The sequence below is a fragment of the Festucalex cinctus genome, chromosome 4 (assembly GCF_051991245.1).
Source record: "Festucalex cinctus isolate MCC-2025b chromosome 4, RoL_Fcin_1.0, whole genome shotgun sequence".
In the NCBI taxonomy this organism is placed as follows: Eukaryota; Metazoa; Chordata; class Actinopteri; order Syngnathiformes; family Syngnathidae; genus Festucalex; species Festucalex cinctus.
The window spans coordinates 15,669,068-15,695,406 of record NC_135414.1 but is presented as its reverse complement, the minus strand read 5'-3'; the positions used below and the strand labels follow the sequence as shown (position 1 = coordinate 15,695,406).

Below are 26,339 nucleotides of genomic sequence, written 5' to 3'. Positions count from 1 at the left end.
ACTTAAGGTTTCTGCTCTTTCACATTGTTTGGCTCATTTATAATAAAGTGATATCAGAGGTGTAAGCCGAAATGTTTGAGCTCGGGTGTAAAGGGTTGGTTGAGTCAAATTTTAATGGAATTTACTGCACTTAACTTGTTTGTCCAGTTTTCATGGCCTTTATCTTAGTTCCTGAAACTGCAGCAGGTCCAACTCCTTTGCTATGACTTGGACTTTTCAGACCAGGCCACCATTTGGTTGCATCATGTTTTAACATTTAAGCCTCTAGTAACCTACTCTCTCTCTCCATGTTTATGTTTGAATAAAACCAAAATGCTGCCTGCACTGATATGAAGAAAAGGCAGTAAGGTCAGCATTTTCTGTGCATATGAATGAATGAACTTGTGGAAATGTGATAAATGACAAGACAAGGAGGCAAAAGTAACTCACATCTCTTTTACTCTCAACACAAAACTGGTTGTTGCATCACCTGCTGTGAAGGTGCTTTACCTCCCATGTGGCCATCAAGAGAAAAATGGGAGAGTCAAAGGTGTGGGCACAACACAAAAGTGGCAGTCGCCTCATTAAAGGGATACTTTACTTATTTAGCCATTTTTGGCAGTCAAACATGAACATTTTGTCTATAATAAATTTGATATTTTCATTGTTTTTCATGTGCAATTAGTACCTTTAAAAACACATTTTGCAACTTGCTGTCGACTGAAAATGACATCACAAGGGCTCAGGTAACCAATCACAGCCCACCTTGTGAATGTCACATGACCAAACCTAGTGTAATTGACACTGACAGAGCTGAGATGTGCCAAGCCAAACTGTCAAAAATATTCTTTTTGTTTACCTCGGGCTAGGGGCGATATATGACCAAGTTTTTAATTATAGCAAGCATTGATTTTGCAGGACACGGGCTCAATTTGTGGGACGCATAAATTGAGTTTCAAACGCTGTGCATGCACGCGCTAGCGGCATGGGACGTACGTCACCCTAGCGCACACACGCACATACGCACACCCACACACACGCACACACACGCACGCGCGAACACACGCACACAATGCGCATAATCCCCCCCCCCCCTTTTGGGCTAGAGTTTAGGCTGCGCTAAAGCCGACCTATTCTTTTTTTTTTTTTTTCCCCCAGTTTTCATCTCATTTGTGGATTCACTGTATAATGGGTACTAACAATAAGTCGATCGGTATACACTGTAGCGCCATTGCAAACAAAAGTGTATCAATTTATTTATAGCAACATTTTGACGAAAGTAAGTATTAATAATTACGCTCATGCGTGTAAATTATAATTGCATTAATGATAGCAAGAGAACAATTGCATTAATGGGTGTACTCCAGACTTATTTGGTATTTTTGAACTAATTTATTAACATACAGTCATCTTTTTAACATTTACAAACACTGCAAATAAGAGTGAAAGCACATCTGAAGATGCACAATTTTGTCTAAAAAGGACAACAATTTCAAGTGATATAATATATGAGACGGGCCGGATCTACTTTCTGTCTTTTCTGGAAAAATGTACTGTTTGGATTCTGTAATGATGATAATGAACGGAACAAAAATGTTTTATTGATTAACTTGATAATTATTTTGGCTAAATTTCATATACACAAATCTAAAGTTAGTCATTCAAGACCTTTGTTTTCAGTTTTTGAATTGGAAACCAAACAGTACATTAATACAATATTGAACTCGACAAACAGGAAAGCAATGAGAACTGTGGCTTTATGCTCTTTCTTTAATGTTTTTATTTAAGTAACCCCCTGGCTTATTTGCGTATTTGTTTTTTGTTTTTTTCTTGTATTAATGACGTGTGTGTGTGAATTGTTCTCAAGTTCGTTGTATAACTTGTTTAAAATTATACAAAAAAAAAATATATATATATATAAAAATAAAAAATGAGACGGGCCGGATATTTTGTCGACATTTGAACCGGAATACAGTGGTGTTACTTCCGGGGTAACGTCATCACGCAGTGGCGTGTGACGTTATATGTTCCAACACCGCAGCCGCTTCCTGGCCGGTCCAGGCAGGCGCCTCAGGCCCGCTTGACACACCGGACCGTTATTCGCCTTGCTTCTGCCCCAGAACCAGTCAGCTTTGTGGCGCTGAGGAGCTGAGGCCGTCATATACGGGTGAACCGCGGGAAAGAATGGAAAACATTCCGCAGCGCTTTGGTCCGTAGTAGTTTGTGGAGGAAATGTTGATGGTGAGTTCATTTGTAGTAGCTCGAGAATCAGTATGATCTGTTTATTCCATGTGCTTGTATTGGAAATTCGATTCAAAATTGTGTTTTCTTTGAATCAGTAAAATGTGTATATGTAATATTATTGAGATGTCTCAGATTTTGGTTTCTGTGGAGATTTTACTCTGCAGCAGTGGTTGGAAGTAACGATTAGATGTACAAATTCGTTCCTGTGCAAAGATTTTTCATGTATCTGTACTTAAGTGTTATCAGACGACTTTTTACTTTTACTCCCCACATTTGTAAACAGATATGTGCACGTTATACTCATTAGTTTTACAATCACCATGATTGATGAGCTTGGTCAAAAGAAGTAGCCTAAATAGAAAGAGGTAAAGGAAACTCGATTTTGAGACATGAATTGATTGAATGAGATGTTGGGGACTTGGAAATCTGGTGGAAATAAATGGGGGCAGCAGGAGGAGAAACGTCAACCAGGGAGTTGAAGACAAGTTGACAACTGATTCGGAGAAGCTAGATATTCCCTACATGGCCCTAGCTATTAAAAAAAGCAACATGCAGCAAAAATATCGTGTGTGCAGGGTTGTTGTTTTTTATTTCAACAGTTATCAACATAGGTATTGTGTACAATTGCCCGTAATTTTTTTTACATTTTTTTTTTTTTTTACTTTTGGAGTTAACCACATTTCACAGACTTATTAATTTGTACCATTACCTAAAGAGAAGATTTGCACTAGTACATGCCAGTCTGTTTTTGTATATATGTCACTAAAATAATGAATTCACCAAATTGCGACATTGGAGGTTTCGGCCAGCTATATTCAAGTACAGTACTGTATGTGAGACCTTTTGCTCCCTCTGACAACACTGAACACAAAAATGTAGTAAAACATGTTTTTGCCAGTAAGCCTATTGGACACAAAAATAAAAATGAAGTGGTAGATGAATAGCACAACCTGATGAAAAGGAGATGTCTTGTTGCACTGCGTGAGGCCAATGGTGGTCACATAAGCTACCGACTGGTACCTCCCAATACAGGAAAATGCACAATTTCATGTGACCTTTTATTGTGGACAGCTGAAGGCACACACGTGCAATAATCATGCTGTCTCATCAGCATCTTGTTTTATATTATGAATATATGGAAGAAATAGTCCATGTGTGTACTTGGAAAACAATATTAAATCTTAGAGGTCAGTTAGCTTATGAAAAGTGGGCACAAACAAATTGATTGCATTAATATTTTTGTTAAGTATAGCTTTCATAAAACAGAAGAAGTTTGAACACGATGATTGAAAAATGCGAATTATGAATCAGGTAATGCATTTGTGCTTATACCCAACAACATAAATAATAGTTAAAATATTGATATGGACAAAACAGTATGATGTAGCCGGTCAGATAGGTGAAAAGTCTATCACTTGCTTACTTGCTTACTAAACATATTTCAAAAGTTGGATTGAACATATATTGCATCAATCGCTTTATGATGCGTAACACACAGATGCTCTTTATATTGTAGTGTGAAAGTTTGAAAAAGTTATGTGCAAACTGCAAAACAGCGCAAATTCTGAGCTGAAACTAAGGATTGGGTTTGTTTGTAGCATTAGAAGAATTTGCTTAGCAAGCAGGCTAAAATACTGTCATGTAGGACATAATCATACTGTATTCATTATTCAAGTCTTATGTTGCATTCGAGGAAGGTGGGACATTTGGATTTATCCCTCTGGGATTCTGGAGGAAAATGTAAACAAAAAAAGATGGCTGATTCCGATAAATTGTTGTTGATCTGAAAGAGCGTTCAGGGCATCACAGAAACATAATGGCATGTTAAATAGGAATTAATTTGTTTTCATGACAATAGAGAATTTAGGGATAGACCGATAATCGGCCCCGGCCGATTATCGGCGCCGATATTTGGCATTTTGACAAATATCGGCATCGGCCATTTTTTGAATCTGAAGGCCGATAAAGCTCACTGAGCAGGGGATACTTGCGAACGTAGCGAATTTGGGGTTTTCATCAGGATTTGTAAGATGTTCGCAGTCAGTTTTTATTTGTCGTAAACACATTTGGAACATATTCACACAATTTTTCACCGCGAAAATCTTTTTGAAACGTTTTTACGAACCCTAACAAAAACCCCAAATGAGCTACATTCACATGAATTTGTTACTCAGTGAGAAATTATATATAGTTTGAAAGAATTCACCCCCCTCCCCATTTTACTGCAAATGAATATCGGCTTGAAATATCGGTTATCGGCCGACTTGACTACAAATAATCTGTATCGGTATCGGCCTTGAAAAAACCATATCGGTCTATCACTAATATTAGAGATGTGTCGGGGACAGATGGGATGGGTTCAGAAAATATGGGCGGCACATACTGACACCGACTTCATCCTCTCATCAAAAAGTTTTGCACTTTCACATGTAAATTGTCAGCACAAATCTCTCTGCTGTGTCTTGCCTAGCCCGATTGAAGCTGTGGTGATGGTGTTGGACTTAGGCGAAGTTTTCATGGATCATGTCGAGGGTGACCACGCTGAGGGCAGCCGGGACTTGTTGGAACTGGACAAGCCCAAAGCCGTCAAAGCCAGCGGCGGCACCAAAACGAGGCTGAGACCTCAGGCTGGAAGGCGCAATGTTTCCAAGCAAGCGAAGGCCCCGGCAAACGGCTTCCTGGTCCCGAACGACGCTGACCAGGTGGGTGGGAGCACAGTTGTGTCGAAAGCGGGTACCACGCCCAAGCCTCCTCTCCGTCGCCCCGTCAGTCTGGATATGACACATCAGCGCCTGCGACGGTCTCAGGAGCAGATGGCGGACAGGCAGTTTTTGCAACCACCCTGGCGCACTGGGCAGGCCGGCCCGTCGCCGCCCGTTCGCAGCCTGACTAGCCTCAGCCTGGGCGACGGTGGTTGGATGCGCCGCAGTGGGAGCACGTGCTCAGTCAACCAATCTCTGGGACTGCGCGCTAAAAAGGGGCAAATGCGACCCGCCACCTCGCTACCGCACATCGCGAAGGGCGTGGCCAACAGCACATTGTCGCCGTCCCCCAAGCCGTGTCTGCTTGTCGCTCTCAGGCCTCTGAACCTCGAGCAGGAGAAGCAAAAGTTCTTCCAGTCTGACTACAAGTACGAGCCCCAGTTTGAATATGCTCAGCCGGAGCCGAGGCCCGTGCTGGACAAGTACAGCGAGGGCTCTAGCCTCTTTCTCCAGCAGGTACATCACAAAAAGGAATGAATGATAGTTATCAGTCGTGACGGTACAAATGATGGTGTTTACCGTGTGACTGCAGGCTATTGGAATCATGGAGTGCGTCCTGCAGAAGTTTGGCTCCTATGAGACTTTTGAGGAGGTCACAGGTGGAACTGTGCTTCCGAAGAGTCAGGTGTTGGCCACTGTGCGGAAATATTTGCAAAAGGAAGGCTGTGTGGGTGAGGTAAGTGTAAGAAGTCACAACCCCAAAACTTTTTTCCAGTAAAGGATCAGCTGCCCTTGAAACTAGGGATGTGACGATAACGGCACTATTGTGATATTGCGATATTAAAACTGCCACAATATATCGTCGTCGTGATGTCACAATATTAAAAGCAAAACATCTGTTCAAAACGTCAGGTTGATTTCCATTTGTGCAGTTCTAGCACCCTCTGGTGGCTACTTTTTTTAAATTTATTTATTTATTTTTTTAGTGCAGTTTCATTTTATAAGGCATGTTTTGGCCCTTCTGTGTTTAAAATCCACGCTAATGGTCAGACGAAGGGGAACGTAATACGCTTGTGAACCGAGTCAATATTGACAATGTTTAGGGTGACCGATTCCTTGATTAACAGGCTCCTTGTCATCTGGAAAACAATGTAAAATAATTCTGCTTATATTGTCTGTTTTTTAGCGTGAGTTTTCCCATGCAGCATTGCAGCTTTTGCTTCCGCATGTCTGAAAGTGATGTCTTTGCTTGCAGTCTTGGAAGAGATGATCATATTGATGATTGTAATGTATATCTTTAGGTTGTGGTACGCCTTTCCGACGAGCTGCTTTCTCAGGCAGTCATGATGGTGGAGAGCTGTCGTCCCACTCTGACCATCAACCTGGCCGGAGCCCGTCAGCACTGGCTGGAGGGGATGCTGAGACATGAAATAGGTCAGCTTGCACAAGCTCACGACTGACTGGGTGTCAGGTTTCCATCACTTCCATTTTATTTCCTCTCCTTATATTTGTGGTCGGATTGTGTAATTCTTGTCTTATCACCACTAGACTGCCTTTTTAAGTCCCTGTAAAGTGACAGTAATGTCTTATGTGACTGTTAACAACACTACCAAAGATGCTAGTTTTATTTAATAGAGCAAGGATGAAAGGACACATAAACCAAGAAGTGGCAGGGAGTGGCTTTGTTGGCATCTGGTTTGTTTTTGTAGACCTGGGGTGTATTTCACAAAGGAGGTTCAACAAACTGTGAGATTAAACCTGAACAACGAGTTGACAGCCCCTCCGATAGGAAACTGAGTTTTCGGTTCCAGTCCAGCTGATTCCAGTGAGTTATATCAACGCTGAGTAGTCTCACCTGGACTTACTCCCACAGTTAAAAGACCACCTCATTCGTCGAGTCACCATTGCAACGGGGAAGCCAAGTGCGGTGCCACCCTCTGCTTCCGCGTTTTTTTATTTTTTTTGCCCCTCTCAATCGAAAATCTTAATGCGATCATATGTCGAATTTGAACATGTCTTTATTTAAAAAAAAAAGAGTGCAACACCGCAGCGGCTCCCCATAGAGGAAGGCGGCTTGGGAGAATATTGCTGCACCAGCCAATGCGTAAATTTAAATGTATAGTCCTTTTCAATCACAATATTACAGGGGAAACCTGTTGAATGATGGCTCATTAATTCATTTAATTTAAAATGGCAAATGGCACTTCATTTATATAGCGCTTTTCCACCTTTAAGGCACTCAAAGCGCTTTATATTTTGACTACCCATTCACCTACTGATGACACAGCATCAGGAGCAATTGGGGGTTCAGTATCTTGCTCAAGGATACTTCGACGTGATCACAATGGCCTGGGATCGAACCCACAACCTCTGGTTTGGGAGCCAACCACCATACCACTGAGCCACGCCGCCCCAGTGCAATCTTGTGAGGGAGAAGCATACTTGTTTTGTGGTGTGTATGAGTTTGATGCTTAGTCTACTTATTTATGTATTTATTTATCTCTTTATTCACTCGCCTACTTCTTATTAATTTACTGATATAAAATTTATTTACTTGTAAAAACAAAACAAAACATGTATTCGCACTTCAAAAATGCTTTGTTTTGTTCTTGTTTTGTTACCTTATTTACTGCACAGCCGATATTTATGTTTATGTACAGTACTTTGTATACAGCAATGCCTGTTCTTCAAGAGCTTTATAAATAAAGTTGAGTTGAGTTGATTTAAGATGAACTATAAAACACCTCGATGAAATTTTAAAACATTATTCAAACGGGTATAAGAAAAAAATGGAGCGCAATACTCCGCCGATGTGAGCGCATATGACTACGTCTGGTAATGTTGCAAATGTAAGGACGGATTAAGTTATGCATGTAGATGATGGACTGTGATGTGAAACTGTACCGCTCAAAAAGGTAACTGCGGAAATGCCAGATATGTGCGGTCTGATAACATTCTCGCGACAAATATTCAATTTCAGTTCTGAAACGAGTTTCCCACTTGTCAGGGTTTCTTTAACCCAGGTTTCTCACTAAGCCTGCTTTCTGAAATACACTCCTGCTCCAAAGTGTTGTTTACCCTGGTTAGACATTCTTGACAAATCCAGATGGTTAAAGGAAGTAAAAGGAAAGTTAAAAAGTTAAAAGGAAGTAGCTAACGACCAATCATTGCGCAGTTTACTGATCAAACCCAGAAAACAGGTGGACCATGATTGGCCGTTAGCAACTTCCTCAGCACAGGTGATGTCATCATCAGTCGACAGCAAGTACAAACATTACTTTTTAAAGGCATGAATTGTACATGAAAAATAAGTTATCAAATTCATTCTGGACAAAATATGAACTTTTCACTGCTGAAAATTGTTCAACGAGTCAAGTGTCCCTTTAAGTTTCAGATGTTGTTTAACTCATTTGCTCCCAAAATCGTATAAATATGTTCTATTTGAAATATTACAGGTTTCCCAAAGACATATTTTTTTTTTTTTTTTTTGTTTGTTTATACTAGAGCATACAGAAGGCTTTGATGCAGCCTCTGAACTGAAGTGAACGGTTGAAACAATGGTAGTTATTACAAAAACGGCCAGCAGGTGGCAGCAGAGTATAAGAGACAACCAGGGCCACAGTTTTTTTAAACAGATTTTTGAATAATGATGTAACTTAGCTATATTCTAATGCTCATTGCTAAAAAGCAATAGAAATATACTTTCTTTTTTACAACAGATTTAGCAAGTTTCTGTGGGAACCCTGAATTCTTTTGGTTATTTGGCAATCTTGAACCATGTTGTAATGTACATTTTCGCCCCCTACAGTACTGCAGTGGAATAATGTATATTCTTGGCAATTACAACATTCTAGTCCTTGCCAAGATAAGATAAATTAATCTTCCACCAAGTGGTGTTCAAACAACAGTGTTTGTTCCTCATCAGGCACACATTATCTGCGAGGAGTCAACAACAGTCTTCAGCCGTGGGCCACGGCGGAGGGCAGAAAGCAGTTTGGCCTCAAGCCGGCCAACCCCACTGAGGAGGGACTGGCCAGCCTGCACAGCGTGTTGCTGCGGAAGCAGCCGTACCTGTGGCGCGCGGCTCTTCTGTACTATACGGTTTTCTATGCCGGCAGCATGAGCTTCAGCCAGCTCTTCAGTCACGTCGCACGCTTTGTTGAGCATCCAGACGTCCGTTGGGAATACTGCCTGCGTGCCAAGAGAGGGCAGACGGACACTTCGCAACCTGGTGAATGCACGCACTCACATACACACAGTTTCCTTTTTTTATTTGTATTTTATTTTTTTAACATTGTATTGGGTTCACTAGTGCTGAACGATTTTGAAAAATAGATTATCATTTTTTTTTCTTTCCTGAATATTGCAATTGTGATTTTAATATGTAATCGTTTTTGCCAAGACCAATAAATAAACAAAAGCAGTAAATTATTCTGTATTGCAGATAACACAGCATATAACATATTAAAAATGTTTTTGGTCATATAGGTTAGGTTTATGCTAAAATAAAGGCAAGTGAACCATGAATTAATATGAAAGATACTTTATTTTAATTGAAGTTGTTGACTTGCACTATTTAAAGCTTTCAATATGATAACTTGACGAAACCCTACCAAACAAATGTGCTATAATCTTAAATCAGATCGTCATACCGATAAATCAGATTACAACAATAATGCAAACAAGCACTGAACTCTGACACTGTATGAATCAATAAGGAAAATTTTACATTTTTAGAAGGCCTACTGACTGACGGAAATTAAGTGACGTTGTACTTCCTACTACTGTACTGGCTGTAGTGGATAACGCATAGTAACTATCTTTAGATATCTTAAATTTTGGTTTTCTTGCTTATTTATTCAGCACAATTCAAGTTCGACCATCATTAATTAATTTGTAACCATTCTAAGGCCTTGTTTGTTTGTTTATGCGTGTTCCTTTTGCAGGCTGCTTCAGTAAAGACCAGGTTTATTTAGACGGGATCCTGCGGATACTTCGACATCGAAGGAACATTGACTTCAAGATGTTGACTTCCTTAGGAAAGGTTTGCGTCTGCACCTCTATGCATCACCGCTTTCTCATTTTATTTGATATTATCACCTTTTCTCTTTTAAATCTCTCTTGTTCTTACACACACAGGCATGAAACAGTATGGGACAGGGCCAGTTACTAAACAAGTAAAAAAAAAATTTTTAAAAGTGGGGTGGGGACAATAATAGTGTTCCCTCGTTTATCATGGGTTCATCTTGCGCAGATTTTTTTTTGTTTTTGTTTTTTGTTTTACAGTATGCTTTTTGGTTAGTTTAATTTTTTGGTCTTTGCACGGCAGTCTCTCTCGAACGCTACTTCCGACCGGATTCGTCTCGACGAGACCTTTCCAACGGCGTTTGTCCCGTTGCTCCACGCCATTGCATTCCGGAGATCGAAAATATATATATATATATATATATATATATATATATATATATATATATATATATATATATATATATATATATATACATACTATGCTGTATAAGTAATTTAAAAAAAAACAAAAACATACTTTTAATGGAAAAAAAAATGACGGTAATTGAGAAAACCCCCCCGGAAATGATGAATTAAAAAGCATTCATAATAAACTAAAAATCAAACTAAAACAAAAAAAAAACAAATACAAATATTAATAAATGAAAAAAATCTATATACTGTGCTGTATAAGTAATATATATAAATATATATATATATATATAACAAAAATGTCATACTTCTGGATTCACTTGGAAACATTTCCAGGTGTTTCGTGTTAGACGATTCAAGTGATTAGTTGAATAGCCTACTAGTGTACTTTTTCATGATATTCTAATATCTTGAGATAGGATATTTGAATTTTCTTTTAAGCTGTAAGCCATAATCAGCAATATTAAAATAACTTGCAATATTTCAGTTGATTTGTAATGAATCCAGAATGTATGACATTTTGATTTTTTAATTGCATGACAGAAAATAAATGACTTTATCACAATATTCTAATTTTCTGAGACAGTCCTGTAGATGGAAAAAAGAACATATGATGAATGAAAAAGTATTTATAATAAAGTAAAAAATAATATAAAAAAAACATATATAATTAAAAAATATGTATAATTAACTTTTTTTTTTTTTTTTTTAATTCAGCCAGATTTCCATTATCGCGGTTAGTTTTTGGAAGGTAACACCCGTGATAAACGAGGGAACACTGTACACAAAATTGAAGGACTGGCTGTTGTGGATCGAAGTTATGCTATGTGAACAGGAACAGAACGAGAGAGAATGAGTAAATGAAAAATCACCTGACCGACAGTTTTAGGCTGGTTAATGCTGTCACTGCTTCCTGGTGTAATATGTTGAAGAAAAAAAAAGTTGCGCCAGGAAACCTTCAAAGTAAAATTCCTCAACCTTGATACGCTGATATATCTTTATTCACCAGTGGCGGAGGTCAGACGCAAAGCAAAGGAGAAGAGAGGAGCAAAAGAACATAAATGCAACAAACAGCAGTGCTCGTTCAAGTACGTTTTTTGTTGGGTGTAGGTGTCCTATGAAGATGTGGAGAAGCTGCGACACTTGGCAGTGATGGACTGCGCCAGAATCCCGCATTTCATGCGAGACACGGACCGCTACCTTCAACATCTGGATCACATAGTCGCGGTGAACAAAGTGGACGATTCAAAGTTGCAGCAACTGCTTCCATGAACTCCTCGCACCATCTGAAGCCGGAGAAGCCGCCGGACGGACGCTGCTGTCGTGCGGTGGCCAGAATGGTACTGAAATGAGTCAGTATTAGCAATGCCCTGAGCATTTTTTTTTTTAAACTTGAATGATAGAAACAAAAGGGACATCCACACTAGCACCTCTACTGTACATTCACGTTTGCCCATTGCATGTATGTAAGGCTTTTACGCACAGCTAAGTAAGCTCCCTCACTCACCTCCACTTCCTCTCACTATGATTTCACCTCAATATGCAACATAACTAATATCAGAGCAATGTTGCATTAATTATCATTGAAACCAATGACACTGCTGCATTTGTTTTCGTGGACTCATGGAATGTTACAGACATTAGCTTTAAACATTCTTTTTTTTTTAAATATATTGTAATGATTTTATTTATTTATTTTGCCTTTGATCATTTTTATAATCTTAAAAAAAGGACATGATTTAAAATCCTGAGAGACCATCAAGTGCCAGTGGCCTCAGGGAGGATATTCATTGTTAATTTGAGAATGTTTGCCTTAACATTGTTTTTGGTGTTCTTATCAACACGATACTGTGATGTGATTCTCGCTACGCAGCGATAAAACCTCCAAGTTCGACATCTAGGAAAACTGTAGATGAAAGGATTGCTGACATCCATCCATCCATCTTCAGAACCACTATCACAAAGAACGGGTACCATGAGTATTCCCATCATTCATACATGTTCTGATTAATAAATGAAAATCTTTTCATTGTGTTAACTTCTTTTAAAACATTTATTATTTATTATTATAAAAATAAATGTTACCTTGACAATAAATATTAATTAAAAAAAATGTGAATCAAAACGAAGAAAAAAAACTGCCTTTACTACAAGTTACAAAAAAAGCTTTCGCTCCTTTGAAAAAGTCTCTTAAACGGCGATTTAAATCTTATATATCAGGAATGTAACAGTTAACACGAATAATATTCAGACCCACTATAGAGGTTTTATTTTCTCTTCATCAGTCGTCAGAGCTTTAATCAGACACTTGTGTTGACACTCGACTGTTGTGATTTTGATGTGGCTGTGCCACAAGATTATTAATCTGGAAAATAAATTATGAAATGTTTCCATGTACCCCCCTGCAATGTGTTCATGTACCTCTAGGTATATATATGCGTAGCCCAAGTTGGGAGAGGTAGTCGTGTTCTTGCTGCTTTGTACTGTTAATGACATTTTGGATTTCATGTCTCAAGTCAACTTTTTTGTTTTTTTTGTGTGTGTGTGTGTGTGTGTGGGGGGGGGGGGTTCAAATAATCGACATACAACAATTGAAATTTGAAACTACAGTGCTCATCATAACTAATAAAAAAAAATAAGGATTTTAACACAGCTAAACCGAGGTGCCATTAATTTTGGCGGCTGCTGTACGTATGATTGTGCTGTCCCCACCCCCACCCTATATCACACACTGTCTCATGAACAACAACATGGAAAACATGAACTTAAATGTCCTGTGTATTTATTACAAAATAAATATCTACTACAGAAGATCCCTGGATTTTTTTTTTTTGAGCTAACACTTATGTAGCATGTGTTGAGTTTGTATATATGCCATATAGGGACCGGCTAGCTGCATGCTAGCGTCATATTTCCTCCTGTTAAGTTTCTGTTAAATCAAAACATCTCAGTCACAAATGAGTTATAAGTCCAAGTCGTCCATTTTCTGTAACATTACCACAGATCTTGTGTTGCATATATCAAGACTGGTGGCTTTACGATGATGACGCTAGTGCCATCATAAAGCCTCAGAGGCACAAGACTACTGTTTGAGGAAGTGACTATCATAAAAAATGTTTACATACAAATGTTTTATTTTCTTCAATATATTGTTCTCTTTATTGCAGAAAAGAGCTTTTAAACCACTCAGTGCTAACGTTTGAACTAAATCTCCAGCCTGTCCTCATCGAACAGTCATTTGCTCAAAAAGGGATGGAATGCAGAAATGAAGGTTTGGTCTTGACATTTTGCTCATGTATGACTGTTGGCATGGAGGCAGAGAACTCTGCTGGTTGAGGTAACGGCGAGATTCTTCCTAGAGGGACAGGATAAATACGTTACTTATCCAATAAATAATATATTATAAATAGAACCGTATCACTATTAGTGCTGCTCAAACAGACGTCTGGCAGGTTGAGTCTATGACAGATAATGAAAGCAATGCACTAAGAGGCCACGGAGCAGGAAAGGAGGTCCAGACCATAAGTCGTGGACAATCTGTTAGTTTTTTGTTTTTGTTGCTATTGTCCAATGGGATCTAATTTGGAAACTGCTGAGCTGTGCCACTCTGAAGAGTGGACAAATGTGCCAAGAGCAGAATATGATTGTTCAGCATTATGTGAAGATTAGATATCTGGAACTATGTCAAAGACTGCATTGAAAATCCCCATTTGCCGCCCATGTGGATGGTCAAACTGAATTTTATTCTTAAAGGCCACAAGGAAAGGAGCCATAGAAGCTCTATTGTGGTGTATTTACAGTGTGTGTTGTAGCCATCTTAATTATAACTTTCACGCAAAAAAAAATAAAAAATGACTGAATTATACTTAAGTCAACACTTTGGCAACAATAACATTTACATTTCGCCAGATATTTTTTTTGTGTTTGTTGCTCCAATGCAAACAAAAGAAATATACGTAAATATTGAAGCAGTTGTAATTGTGACAAAGTTCTGGTAGAAATGGTGCACAATATTATGACAAGAGCACAAAAGTGTATTTGTATTAATATTAGTGATGCCGTGTACGTACCTGTCTGCTGTTTATCATGATGCAATGGAGGTGCTTATTTCCTTTGTCCTGATTCTATTGGAATTTGTATTTGATTGTTTTATCACAGGGTCTAAGAGACAAAAGAGACAGTTAACATATAATGAAACGGATTTGTACGTTATTAATTTACAATAGCTACAAACAGGGTGACCATATTTTCAATTCCAAAAGGACACTCGGCCCGTCCTCGAGATACTTAAAAGTGGAAGTCAACCTTAAACATTTCTTGACAGCAATATGTTGTATGTGATCTCAATAGTCTAATAATATTACATTTGTGGAATATGAGTTATGAAGCAAAATCCAGCCATTTTTATCCGTCTTTAGGTGGTGGCCATTTTGCCACTTGCTGACAACTGAAGGTGACGTCAATGTTGCTCAGGGGGCAACGATAGCTGAGACCTGAGCAACAATGATAGCCTGACATTTTACGTCACGCATCCCAAAATGGCCGTTAGCGCAGCCATTTTGACAGGATAGAACACGCATCTGCCACTTTGAGTAAATGGCAAACGCCACACTTGAACGATGATTGACAGCTGTTGTGGATTAGCTGCCACAACGAGAAGAAGAAAAAAAGATCAGCATGCTCCAGGCTACCAAAAGAAGAATCAATAGTAGCCAATGTTGCACTTTGTACATGGTGGCTGATCAGACAAAGTCACGTGACTACAGGATTTCTATTGATGTCATCTTCAGTCGACAGCCAGTGGCAAAATGGCTGTTTACTCAAAGAACTTGGGAGCAGTGCGGTCTACCAATTACGGTAACATGGTGCACTCCGCCTCCCATTCGTCGCACAATGAAAACCAGACAATTTCATAAATTTATAAAACCCGTCCGGACGCTAATGAATTGAAATGAGATGTTCTGCATGTTACCACATTGTCTGATTAACCTCTAGAAGTTGCTACTAACAGAAATATGGGTGCTTCATGGCCTCCAGTGCAGTTAGTCTTTGCTGGTGGTCATAGCGAAGGAGCTTGTCCAGCAGGTCAAGAGCCTCAGGGCTCACCAGATGTTGATTCTCAGACTGGATGAACTGCTCCAAACGCTTCCGTGTTTGCCTGAACACACAAAGTGCTTAACATTATGATGGCAATATGAAGGAGAACTACAGAACAAATAACTAATTATGTAAGTTCCTTTTGGTCCAAACATAATTTCAATTTATAAGATTTCTTTATGCATTTATTTATTTATCCATCCATCCATCCATTTCCTTGACCGCTTATTCCTCACAAGGGTCGCGGGGGGTGCTGGAGCCTATCTGAGCTGGCTTTGGGCAGGGACAATTCGGAGCGCCCAATTAACCTGCCATGCATGTCTTTGGAATGTGGGAGGAGACCGGAGTACCCGGAGAAGACCCACGCAGGCACGGGGAGAACATGCAAACTCCACCCAGGAAGGACGGAGCCTGGACTCGAGTCCTCAGAACTGGGAGGCGGACGTGCGAACCAGTTACCCACCATTCCGCCCTTTTATTTATTTATTTATTTATGCAGGCAAAAACTTAAAATGCGCTGTGCAGTATGGACATCATTTATGTTTTGGTACAAAATGAGAAACTGTTTTCACATTTTAAAAATATTAAGACCGATTTAAAAAAATAAAAGACACTATAATTATGTAAGTTCCTTTCCGACCAAAGAGAATTTATAATAATATATATTTATAATATGTATTTATTTATTTGTTTGTTTGTTTATTTATGTTGGCAAAAACTTGAAGTTGGAGTGCAGCATGTACACTGTGTAGTAGGACATTATTTGTGTTTTGGTACAAAACAAGAAAACGTTTAGATGTAAAAAACAAAAAATAAGACAAATAAAATTCTTTGAAACACTATAATTATGAAAGTTCCTCTTGGATTAAACAAAATGTATTAAACTAGTTATTTTAAATACATTTAAATTTAAAAATGTATAACTTTAAACAATTCAAAAATTAGTATTAATGATCTTTTTTTACGATTATGCTGATTTTGTAATTGTGGAGTATAATAATTGAAATTGTAATTGAATTTCTATTAATTGCACAGCCCTACTCAAAAGCATAAATGGTGTATAGGAAATGGATGGATGAAAATGTGAGACAATCGTCCAGGTCCTTCCTTGTACACAATCTCTGTAGAAGCGCGTCCAACCCAATCCAACTTTATTATAAAGCACTTAAAAAACAACAGTCGACCAAAGTGCTGAATACAAATAAAAATATAAAACAAAACAATGAAACAGGGGCACAAAGACCAAAGGACTCACCGCTCCAGCTCACAAAAAAATGGGAACAAAAACAAAAGGGTTGTGTTTACTTTACATTTTTATTTAGTGTACAATGACAATAAATCGAACAAATGGGAATGAGAATCATGCCAACACTTACTGTCCCAGCAGGTCTTTGAAGCGAGTGTCCAATTCTATGTGGTACTTGTGCAGGTAGCCAAAAAGTTCGTCAGTGCCAAGAACTTTAGCAATGCGAACCAACTGAAAAACAAGATGAAAGAATTGGAGATTTTGATGTTTATTTACACCTACTTCTACATTTCCAGACTGCTTATGATCATTTACAGTTGCAAAAAATATGTAAACCCTTTGGAATTTACTACATGGACTTCTGCTAGATAGACCAATATAGTTTTTTCAGGGCCGATACCGATGCCGGTTATTAGTAGTCAAGGAGGCCAACAACTGATATTTGGAGCCAATATTCATTTTTTCTATTCTATGTTGTAATGTCTTAAAGCATGTTTATTGAACTTTTCAAAAATGTAGATTTTTTTTTATTTTTTTTTATCTTAGACAATTTACTGTATATCGTTTTAAATTAAAACGGGAAAAAAAAAAAGTTCAGGGATCTCCCAAGGTTATCATTATCAGTACATCTTAAAATGCTAAATGGAACTTAAATAAATAAATCATAGCTGTTGTTTTCCAAAATAAAATAAAAAATAAAAAAAATCTTAAACTATCACGTTTCTTATTTTCAATGTCAAACAAAAACAAAAGGTTAAGAAGGTTCCCAGGGTCAGCAGCATTTCTTATAAAGTTTTTTTTTTTTTTTTTTTAATTGGAATAAATAGTTCCCTCAGATTAAAATAGTTTTAGCTTTACCTTTTATCGGCTGTCACATTTTGAAAAAAGGCCGACACTGATATTTGTCAAAATGCCCAATACCGGCGCTGATTGGCCCGGTCTATCCCTAATTTCTGCATAAATCAGTCAGAAAATTTGACACGAACTTCATGTTCTACTTGACAACCATGTAAACATTTGCAGTGCACAGTAGGAAAGTATGTGAAACTCCGAGCTATTGAATTATCCAGCAGACAATTGGAGTCATCCAATCTCGAGTTTAGAATCAACGTGATGAAATTGGAGCTGTTGGTCAAAGTCGTTCTGCTGCTGTATATATATATATTAAAAAAAGCAGTTTTGAGGTTTCTGTTCTCAAGAAACGTTGACTGATGTGAACCATGTCTCGTATAAAAGGGCGCTGAGAAGACCTACAATTAGTCATTATTAATTGCATGAAGTATCTATAAAAACCTTGATGATAACACATTCTATGAATGGAGCACTTTCTAGAACTGATTATTTGTAGACACCGACTAAGTGGAGTTGTTGAGGAACTGACTGATACAATTCACTACTGCACTCTGAAAAAAAATCTCCTCCTTAACCCTCTTTTTATTTGGTTTCCACACCCCTAGTTCCATAGGTGTTCCAACCCTAATAATGCAAATGCAAAACATAGTTGGAACACAGTGTACTTGTTTGTCTATATGTGTGTGCATGTGAGTGGAAGATTGCTGAGTACATGTGGTCAAGTTTGCAATCATTTCTCAACAGAAAACAGGCAGCCTCAGCAGACTGGCTCTAACCATTCTGCTGCGTTAGATGTTCTGGTTCTTGAGCTTCTTATTATGTTAAGATAACGTATAGCTCGGCTATGTGAATGTGAGTGTGGAGCAGAGCAAAGCATTCTTCATTGAAGCAAATGTATGATAACTTCTATTTACAATTATTCCGACAGTATGGTAAAAGGCTAATAATAATAATAACAATGTTTATTACTTGACTTGTGTTCTGTTACCTGATCATTGTCCTGGCCATGAAAAAATGGCTCCTTCAAAAAGATCATGCTTGCCAACATGCACCCAAGACTCCACATGTCCAAACTATAGTCATACATCTGGGAAATAGGAATAAACCACACATCAGTTGGGAGAAAATACACAAACATCACCACTTGAGCCAGCATTTGATAAAAACAACAACAACAACAACAACAACAACCGGCTTTGTACAATGTGAATCTGTAAAAGCAGGTACTGTACCTTGTAATCCACAAGCAGCTCTGGGCCTTTGAAATAGCGTGAGGCCACCCTGACATTGTATTCCTGACCAGGATGGTAAAATTCCGCCAAACCCCAATCTATAAGGCGCAGCTGTGGTATAAACACAAAAAAAATGTAATGTACGTACTACGTAACCAGACGCGTAAACTGATAGCAAAAGTGAACAGTTCACAAGGACCCCAAAACAGAAAACTTCTCCATGTCCTGGCTGCTTAGTACAACAGGGCCACAACAACAACTTAACTATCTTACGAGAACGTACAACCTAAGGGATTGTTACAATAAATTCTGTTAAAGTCAGCTGCAGTGAAGACACTCAGTTCTGCAACACAAGCCCTCCGTGTCACACATTAAAAGCGAGTTATTTTGACAAAACATTCCATTTCATTGAAAGCAAGAAAGGGAAGTGGTCTTGAATGTTCTGGCTGTATGTGGTTGGTTGAGGCTGCATGCCACATCAAGCTGGGACCTGTACATAGACTCTTGAATTCCTGTCTGTTAGTCTTAAGGATTGGAAAGTGGTGACTACACAAAGCATTGAAATGAAAACAACTTCAAGTATGCAAGATTAAGATATGCATTCTTGACCACAGAACGAATGAAAGTGTCAATGCCTATAATGACAACAAGCAGTAAAGGAATACGCACACACACCTTTCTCAGCTGGTGGTCGATCATCACATTGTGAGGCTTTACGTCTCTGTGCATGATGCCCATACTGTGAGAGTAGTCCAGAGCCTTGGACACACAGGACACATCCATGCAGTCATAAAATATAATATACCTATGATGTCGACATTTCTTCTTTCTTCAATCGCAACGTTATTGGCAAATGGTCGAGACTACATGAAAGCCAGTTCACCAAATGTGTGCATAGCATGTATTGCTAACTTTTGTATTGGCTGTTCCACATAATTAAGCAATTCAATTTTTATGCATAATGGCGAAAAGAAGCATGTTTCTGTTGAATGTGAGGAATAGACTAATGCCTTGTGAAATGAAAGAAAGATCTGAACATTTCAAGACATTTATCGTGCTGTTTAATCATTTGTGAATGTTTTTGTTCCGATTAAGGCGTTTTAAAGGGGAAGTCAACCCCCAAAAATGTTCTTGACAATAATATGTTATATGCAGCTCCACTAGTCTAAATACAGTCTTTTGGTTATTATTGCCTTAGTGGAATATGAGTTAAGCAGCAAAACCCAGCAGTTTCTATCAATACCAACCGTTTTGCCACTTGCTGTCGAGTGAAAATGACATCATAGCTGCTCAGGCGACAAGTCTCAGGTAATAACCAATCACAGCTCAGCTTCAGAAAACAGGTGAGCTGTGACTGGTCATTGCCTGAGTCTTGAGCAACTGTGATGTCATCTTCAGTCGAAAACAAGTGGCAAAAAGGCCGCCGTTGAGCTGGATAAACATGGAGGGATTTTGCTGCATAGCTCATATTCCACAAATGTAATATTAATCAGAATGTAATTTTTAGACTTAGACATATATTATTGTCAAGAAATGTTTAAGGTTGACTTCCCCTTTAAGAACATTTTTGTCATGCAAATGTACCATCTTCAGGGCAGCAGTTAAAAAGCCGCATTAACAACAAGCAGGAATTTGAAGCCGCTGGTGTTTCTTTGGTGCCCAAAAAACCTCTAGATTAGGGCTGGACAATACATTGAATTAATTTGATCAATAGTCATTTAAAAAATTGAATTGTTAAAAATTTGCTAAATTGTGAAGTTGAGTTTTGCCTTCTGGATTATTGAAGCCGTTGTTCTTATGTTCTGTTATATCCAAATGTTTTTGTAAGTTATGATTTTGCACAAGTGGCAGAATGCTGGATGGGCGGTTTACAAGGCATGTTACCAACTTACTTACAATTTACGTATTTGTGGCATTTAAGCATAAACTATGAATATTAAATTTATGTTAAAACTGATTTAGTGTCAGCATACATTATTGCTGTCTGAACATTTTGCACAGGAATAATTTTTGAATAAATTAAACCGTTAAATAAATGTTTGTTGGGTTTATTAGATTAAAATTGATTGAGATCATAAAATATGATTATGATTCATAATAGTCCTGAATGACTGAGAAGAGAGAGAGAGAAAAAAAACCATTTTTTTTTTTGGCCATTTCGCCCATCTTTACTTAAGATACTACTAGCTAGCAGGTTATAGATCACATTAATGGTGGAAATAGATTTGAAGTGATTTATCTTGGTCTACTTTTTTTTTTTTTTTTTTTTTTTTTTAATATCACAAAAATACATTATTTGATACTTAAGTAACCAACCATTTCCTGCCTATAAAAAGAAGAATCGTGATGATTTACGCAGTAAAATAACTCTCATGAAAAACAACGCACCAACAATCAAATACTTGATTTAGTCTGGTCATTATGTTGTCAGGACAACAAGATGATCTTACCCTGAGAAGCTCATACATGTAGTAACGAATATCGTAGTCTGTCAGCTTCTGGTAAAGCTCCTGCGGAAAATAGGCATAAAATCAGCAAATCAGATAGCAACATATCTGTATCAGGGGTGCCGTGTATGCTTAATGATTAATTACCAAAGAAAACGTGTATTTATTACGCCAAGAGCACATACCTTAAAGTCTGTATTGTTAATGCACTCAAATACAAGTGCTGGTGTTCTGGACTGCAAAGAGAAAACAAACACAAGCCTTACAGTGGATATGAAAAGTCTACACACCCCAGTTCAAATTCCAGGGTTTTGTGATGAGACAAAGACAATATTTGCAAACATTTTCCATCATTAACCTACAACTACTAACTTACCACAGGGTCTTTAACTGTGTCAACCAGTCGAATGATGTTTGTGCCCCCACGTAGATTTTCAAGAATTTTGATTTCCCGTTTGATTTTCTTCCCCTTGACAGGCTGCGTTCAAAAGATGATATGTCTTTTCAGTGACTGATCAAATCAGCTCTGAGCCAACAAAAACTAGGGCTGGGTTGAAAAAAAAAAAAAAAAAAATCGAATAAATCGATATCAAATCATTTTTCCTTTTCGAGCCTGATGTTGAATCATAAAACCATGAATCGATTATTTTAATATCTCTTTTCTAGGGCTAGGTATTGCCGCCAACCTCACGATACAATACGTGTCACGATACAGAGGCCACGATACGATTCGTATTGCGATACATATGTATCCCACATAAGACACATTTTATTTGTTTTTTTTAAACAAAATATAGGAAAATTGGTACACTGAGACAAGTGCCATGTTAAGTTTATAAGTAAATAAATGCTGGTATTCTTCCTCTGCTTTAATTTTTCTTAGCAAGACACAGTGTCCAATCACTTGTGAGCTATTTTTGCATTAATTGAAGGCAATTAACTGCAAAGACGCTGCTGGTTTTTATTCTTTAGGTACAATGCAAGCTGCAAAGGCAAACCTATTTAAAGTTAACAAGCAATATCGATTCTGACGCCTGCGTATCGATACGTGTATTGTAATGAGGCCCACAACGATATATTGCCGTATCGATTTTTGGAGCACACCCCTACTCTTTTCCCATAAGAATTTTAAAGGGCAAACTTCTTTTGTATCTTACTGTTTTCTTGAAAATTACTGTTCATGTGAAGTTAAAAGTATTTTCTTACATTTATGAATGACCTGACTTATTGCACTTTAATTAAGACAATTCAGAATCTTTTTAATTTATATTTACAATTATTGAATTAGCATCATGAAAATACAATTGGCTGGCAACCCGTTCAGGGTGTACCCCGCCTGCTGCCCATAGTCAGCTGAGATAGGCTCCTGCACCCCCCGTGACCCTTGTGAAGAACAAGGGGTTCAGAAAATGGATGGCTGGATGGATTATGAAAATATTTTCATCTCATCCTTGCTGATGTCAATGTGTGTGTAACACTAAAGTGATAACAATTTAAAACCAGTTACTATCTCTGCAAATTTTAATTTGGAATTTAATGTTTGTGGAGTTTTTTAATTTATTTGATTCAAAGAAATGTAGACTCAACCATATATTTTGTGTGTAAATGTGGCCAAAATATGATATTAAAATCATATAAAGAAAGCACTGGATGGATGGTGAACAAAAAGGATCGGGAGAAGAGAGGCTCAAGAAAATAAGACAGTTAAGACTCACCTTGAGGATTTTCACCACTACTTTTTCACTGCTGCTCACGTTAATGGCCTCAAAAACTTCACTGTACTTTCCTCGACCCAATTTGCGCACCAACTGATAGTTATCTTGATTGCTGGAGGGGAAGACAAAAAAGATCATTCTAACTCCACTATCTGCTTGGTAGAAGAATCTGGACGCATTAAGGTAAAACAGATTAATTTTTGGGATGCTGGTCGAACCTATGATACTTCAAAATTCAAAACATTTTTTCAAATAGAACAGAGAAAATTCTGAGTCAGACTGTCACCTACATAACCGTTATAAATTGTACAGGCAGTAGTTAAACAAGTTTAAAACGAAGTCTATGCAGTATTGTGTAAACAAATCAAATTAAAAAAATAAAAATAAATTGGTATCACTATTAACTTTGATGATGTGCAAGAGTAGTCCAAATTCTTAGAGTTCAATCAGGATGAATTTGAAAATGGAAAAAATATTGTAGTTAAATTTGGTTAAAGTCCTTTTCACACCACATTTAGCAGGACGCTAAATGAGAAAAGTCAGTTTACAAAAATGAAAGACTGTCACTTTGTCAAGGTGTGCTCTAGTCAGCAATAAAATCACCGTTTGGTAGGTTGCTAACTTGCTACAACAGCACTTGCAAACATGGGTATGCTGGCATCTGGTCATTTTGTGTTCACACTAAACGAGTGCAGTGTGAAAAGGGCTTTAGAGTTCTATCAGTTCCGAATGCCTGAGAGGCTGTAAATGTGTATAGGCTGAGTCCTGACTTTTGATTTGATGGCAGGTTGACCAAATCTCCGGGACAAGTAAACCACATAAATATTACACTAAAAAAATCAGCCCTGTGCCCCGTTTTTATATATTTTTTTGCTTTGTTTTTTGTTTTCCTGTTTTGACTATTATGATGGGCACATGTAGGAAATAGAGTGAAACTTAATTCCTAGGCCTTTATAAATTATTTAGTTCAATAATTAAGTGCAATATGGTCCTACATTTTTATTTAACATTAAATTATATAGCCTCTGAACCACAATGAGTTTGACACCCCTGCTTTAGATGCTGGCTAATCTTGCAAGATGTCATGCATGAAGACTGTTCAACATCTGAAATCGAGAACCCTAACAATGTGATATTACACAAAAAAACATTTTTTATTCACTTACAAAATTGTATGAGCCTCAGCCCCTCAGGGCATTTTAATAGGAACTTGGGGGTTCCATAAAGTGTCAATAACTTTTTGCTTTTCACCTGCATCCAGCGTAAAAACTGTGCCAAACATATGCTGTGACTTACTCGCTGGTGAGACCCCTGACCAACAGGGACTAAGACGTAAATCAAACAACAAGAACAACATTTAGTGTAATAAAATACCTCCAATTTGATACATGTGTGTCATAATCCCAGTAATCTTTGTTCTTCCACGTGTTGACATCAGCATACACACGAGCCTTGCTGCTGGCCGGTGAGGATCCGGGCATTGCAAGCTTTGCAGCTCGGTGGTGAAGACTTTCCGCAGAATTTTGGTTGACCCAGTACTGGAAGGCAGCACACTGACTCTCCAGAACAAGTGGCTTTAAGACCCCTTTGTTGGCTTTATCATTGGTTTTGGCTGATTGTGAAGTGCCAGACTGACCTATGACAGATGATGTGCAGAAGGAGAGAGCTACGATGATAGAATGTGTGGTGGCCCTGAGTAGGATGGTGGGCAGAATGTGAAGAGTCGCCAGCTGGAAAAGAGAAAATGGATACTGTAATAGCAGATAAAAGACATAAGTCTATCAAATGTTACTTTCAATTAAAGGTTATCAGGTTACGATATAAAACACACACAAAGTAATAGCATTAATGTGCTCACAGTAATGTTTTTCCATTTCATGTGACAATACAATTATCTCCTGAAAATGACATATGACGTAATACAAAAAAAAAAAATCTATTAGGGCACCAACACAATTGATACATTTCTATCTAAACAAAATGTAACTTAATTACGAAAATGGAGGCTTTTGTTTTGGTGTTTATGGTTTATAAATGTTATTAACCGTCAACCGATATGCTTTTTTTTAGCTTGATAATTTGACTTTATTTAGGAAAAATGCTTAGCGATAGACATTTAGTTAGTTAATTGATCATTTACGCCTTCGGGATGTGCGACAGCGATATCAACAACAGAGCTAAAGTTAGCTGGCTAACCTCGTCGAGAAGTGTCGAATCCGGCTGACATGTATGTTATCTTGTGAACAACAGAACTTTTCCCTCCGCACGGCGATGTGACAAAAGCAGACACAAATAGCAATATCGTACTTGATAACCCTCAGCATTGGGCGAATTCATTCAACTGGTTGCGATATGTGGCTGGACTTCCTTTCTCTTAACAGGAAGTAAACGCTTAAATGAGCGCGGTTTCATTTCATAATTTTGGGTTTTTATTGCAGTATTTTTTTTAAATAACTAATAAGTGCAACATTGTCAATGGATGAACGCCTCTGAATTGTTTGTGTGTGTGTTGTTGTTTTTTTTTTTTTTTTTTTTTTAATCATGTATAATTAATCCCTTTTTATCATTAGGGCAACTAAAAAATATGCACCCAAAGTAAGTTTGAAGCTGTTCCTGAACCATTTGGAGTATTGGCATAGTATTTTTTATTTTATTTTATAAGAATTGTTGCCACCGGTGGGACGTCCGCATGTAAACCTCATATTTTCACATAAGGTTTCCACAAATATTTGCATTTAGGTGGATGGATGTACTACTGTGTGTATAATTAAATTTACAGATTATCAAGTTGCGTTTACACAAAACATGCTCTACTGTATGTCCCAAATTTATATTTTGGTTAAGGTCACAATGCCAACGAATGATTGCAAGACTAGTGTTGCCCCCTATGGGCAGATATTTATAACATACTTAACTACCGACCACATCATGTCATAGTGGACTTGGCTTAACGCGTCTTCCGCCTGTGTGGAGTTGGCATGCCACCCCAGTGCTTTTATGAGTTTCTCCCGGGTACCTGGCTTTCCTATATATTCCAAAAACATGCACGTTGGTGGCAAAGGCAACAGCCAACACATCAATCATTACTCACGTTTGCTTTTGTGCTCCCGAGTTGTTTAAATTTATGTTTTACATTGTTAATTTTTAAATCATATATCAAGAACTACTGATTTATTTATTTATTTATTTTTAGAAACCTTGTTAGTCTAATACCAACGTGTCCAAGGCCATCAAATAACAACACTCTGGAATTCAGTACCTGAGGCTCAACAGGCATTTTACAGTATAGGTACAAAAAAAACTGTTGTGTTCCAGAGAAAGGAATCAAATCCAAAGGGGCTCTCGGGGTACAGTACCATTGAGTCATTTCAGTATGAAATGATTTG

General features: G+C 37.9%; 2 protein-coding genes across 4 annotated transcripts; one reads left to right on the top strand and one right to left on the bottom strand.

Annotated features, from left to right (window-relative positions):
• The first annotated feature begins 1,949 nt into the window (after window positions 1-1,949).
• On the top strand, window positions 1,950-13,175 carry kiaa0895l. Of its 2 annotated transcripts, none has more exons than XM_077519218.1 (7): window positions 1,950-2,220; window positions 4,694-5,441; window positions 5,518-5,661; window positions 6,227-6,359; window positions 8,851-9,156; window positions 9,872-9,969; window positions 11,475-13,175. In XM_077519218.1, the coding sequence occupies exons 2-7, from the start codon at window positions 4,713-4,715 to the stop codon at window positions 11,634-11,636; spliced, it is 1,572 nt and encodes a 523-aa protein (XP_077375344.1). In that variant the 5' UTR covers window positions 1,950-2,220; window positions 4,694-4,712; the 3' UTR covers window positions 11,637-13,175. The 2 variants fall into 2 exon arrangements, with proteins under 2 accessions (XP_077375344.1, XP_077375345.1); XM_077519219.1 differs by having other exon boundaries at window positions 11,374-13,175.
• LOC144017541 (casein kinase II subunit alpha'-like) lies at window positions 13,054-25,322 on the bottom strand. 2 transcript variants are annotated; one of them, XM_077519220.1, is made up of 13 exons: window positions 25,261-25,322; window positions 24,328-24,683; window positions 22,954-23,065; window positions 21,615-21,716; window positions 21,424-21,474; window positions 21,242-21,301; window positions 19,467-19,550; window positions 18,792-18,902; window positions 18,548-18,646; window positions 16,838-16,938; window positions 15,374-15,522; window positions 14,435-14,525; window positions 13,054-13,719 (listed from the first exon to the last, which is right to left on the bottom strand). In XM_077519220.1, the coding sequence occupies exons 1-12, from the start codon at window positions 25,288-25,290 to the stop codon at window positions 14,449-14,451; spliced, it is 1,332 nt and encodes a 443-aa protein (XP_077375346.1). In that variant the 5' UTR covers window positions 25,291-25,322; the 3' UTR covers window positions 13,054-13,719; window positions 14,435-14,448. The 2 variants fall into 2 exon arrangements, with proteins under 2 accessions (XP_077375346.1, XP_077375347.1); XM_077519221.1 differs by having other exon boundaries at window positions 13,058-13,719; window positions 25,150-25,316.
• Window positions 25,323-26,339: the final 1,017 nt, after the last annotated feature.

Coding starts and splice junctions, on each gene's coding strand:
- kiaa0895l (XM_077519218.1), top strand. CDS start 4,713: ATGGTGTTGGACTTAGGCGAAGTTTTCATGGATCATGTCGAGGGTGAC. Junction 6,360..8,850: donor GATGCTGAGACATGAAATAG/GTCAGCTTGCAC, acceptor GTTCCTCATCAG/GCACACATTATCTGCGAGGA. Junction 9,157..9,871: donor GACGGACACTTCGCAACCTG/GTGAATGCACGC, acceptor TTCCTTTTGCAG/GCTGCTTCAGTAAAGACCAG.
- LOC144017541 (XM_077519220.1), bottom strand. CDS start 25,290: ATGAATTCGCCCAATGCTGAGGGTTATCAA. Junction 24,684..25,260: donor CCAATGCTGAGGGTTATCAA/GTACGATATTGC, acceptor TCTCTTTTCCAG/CTGGCGACTCTTCACATTCT. Junction 19,551..21,241: donor ACATGTATGAGCTTCTCAGG/GTAAGATCATCT, acceptor TGTGTGTCCAAG/GCTCTGGACTACTCTCACAG.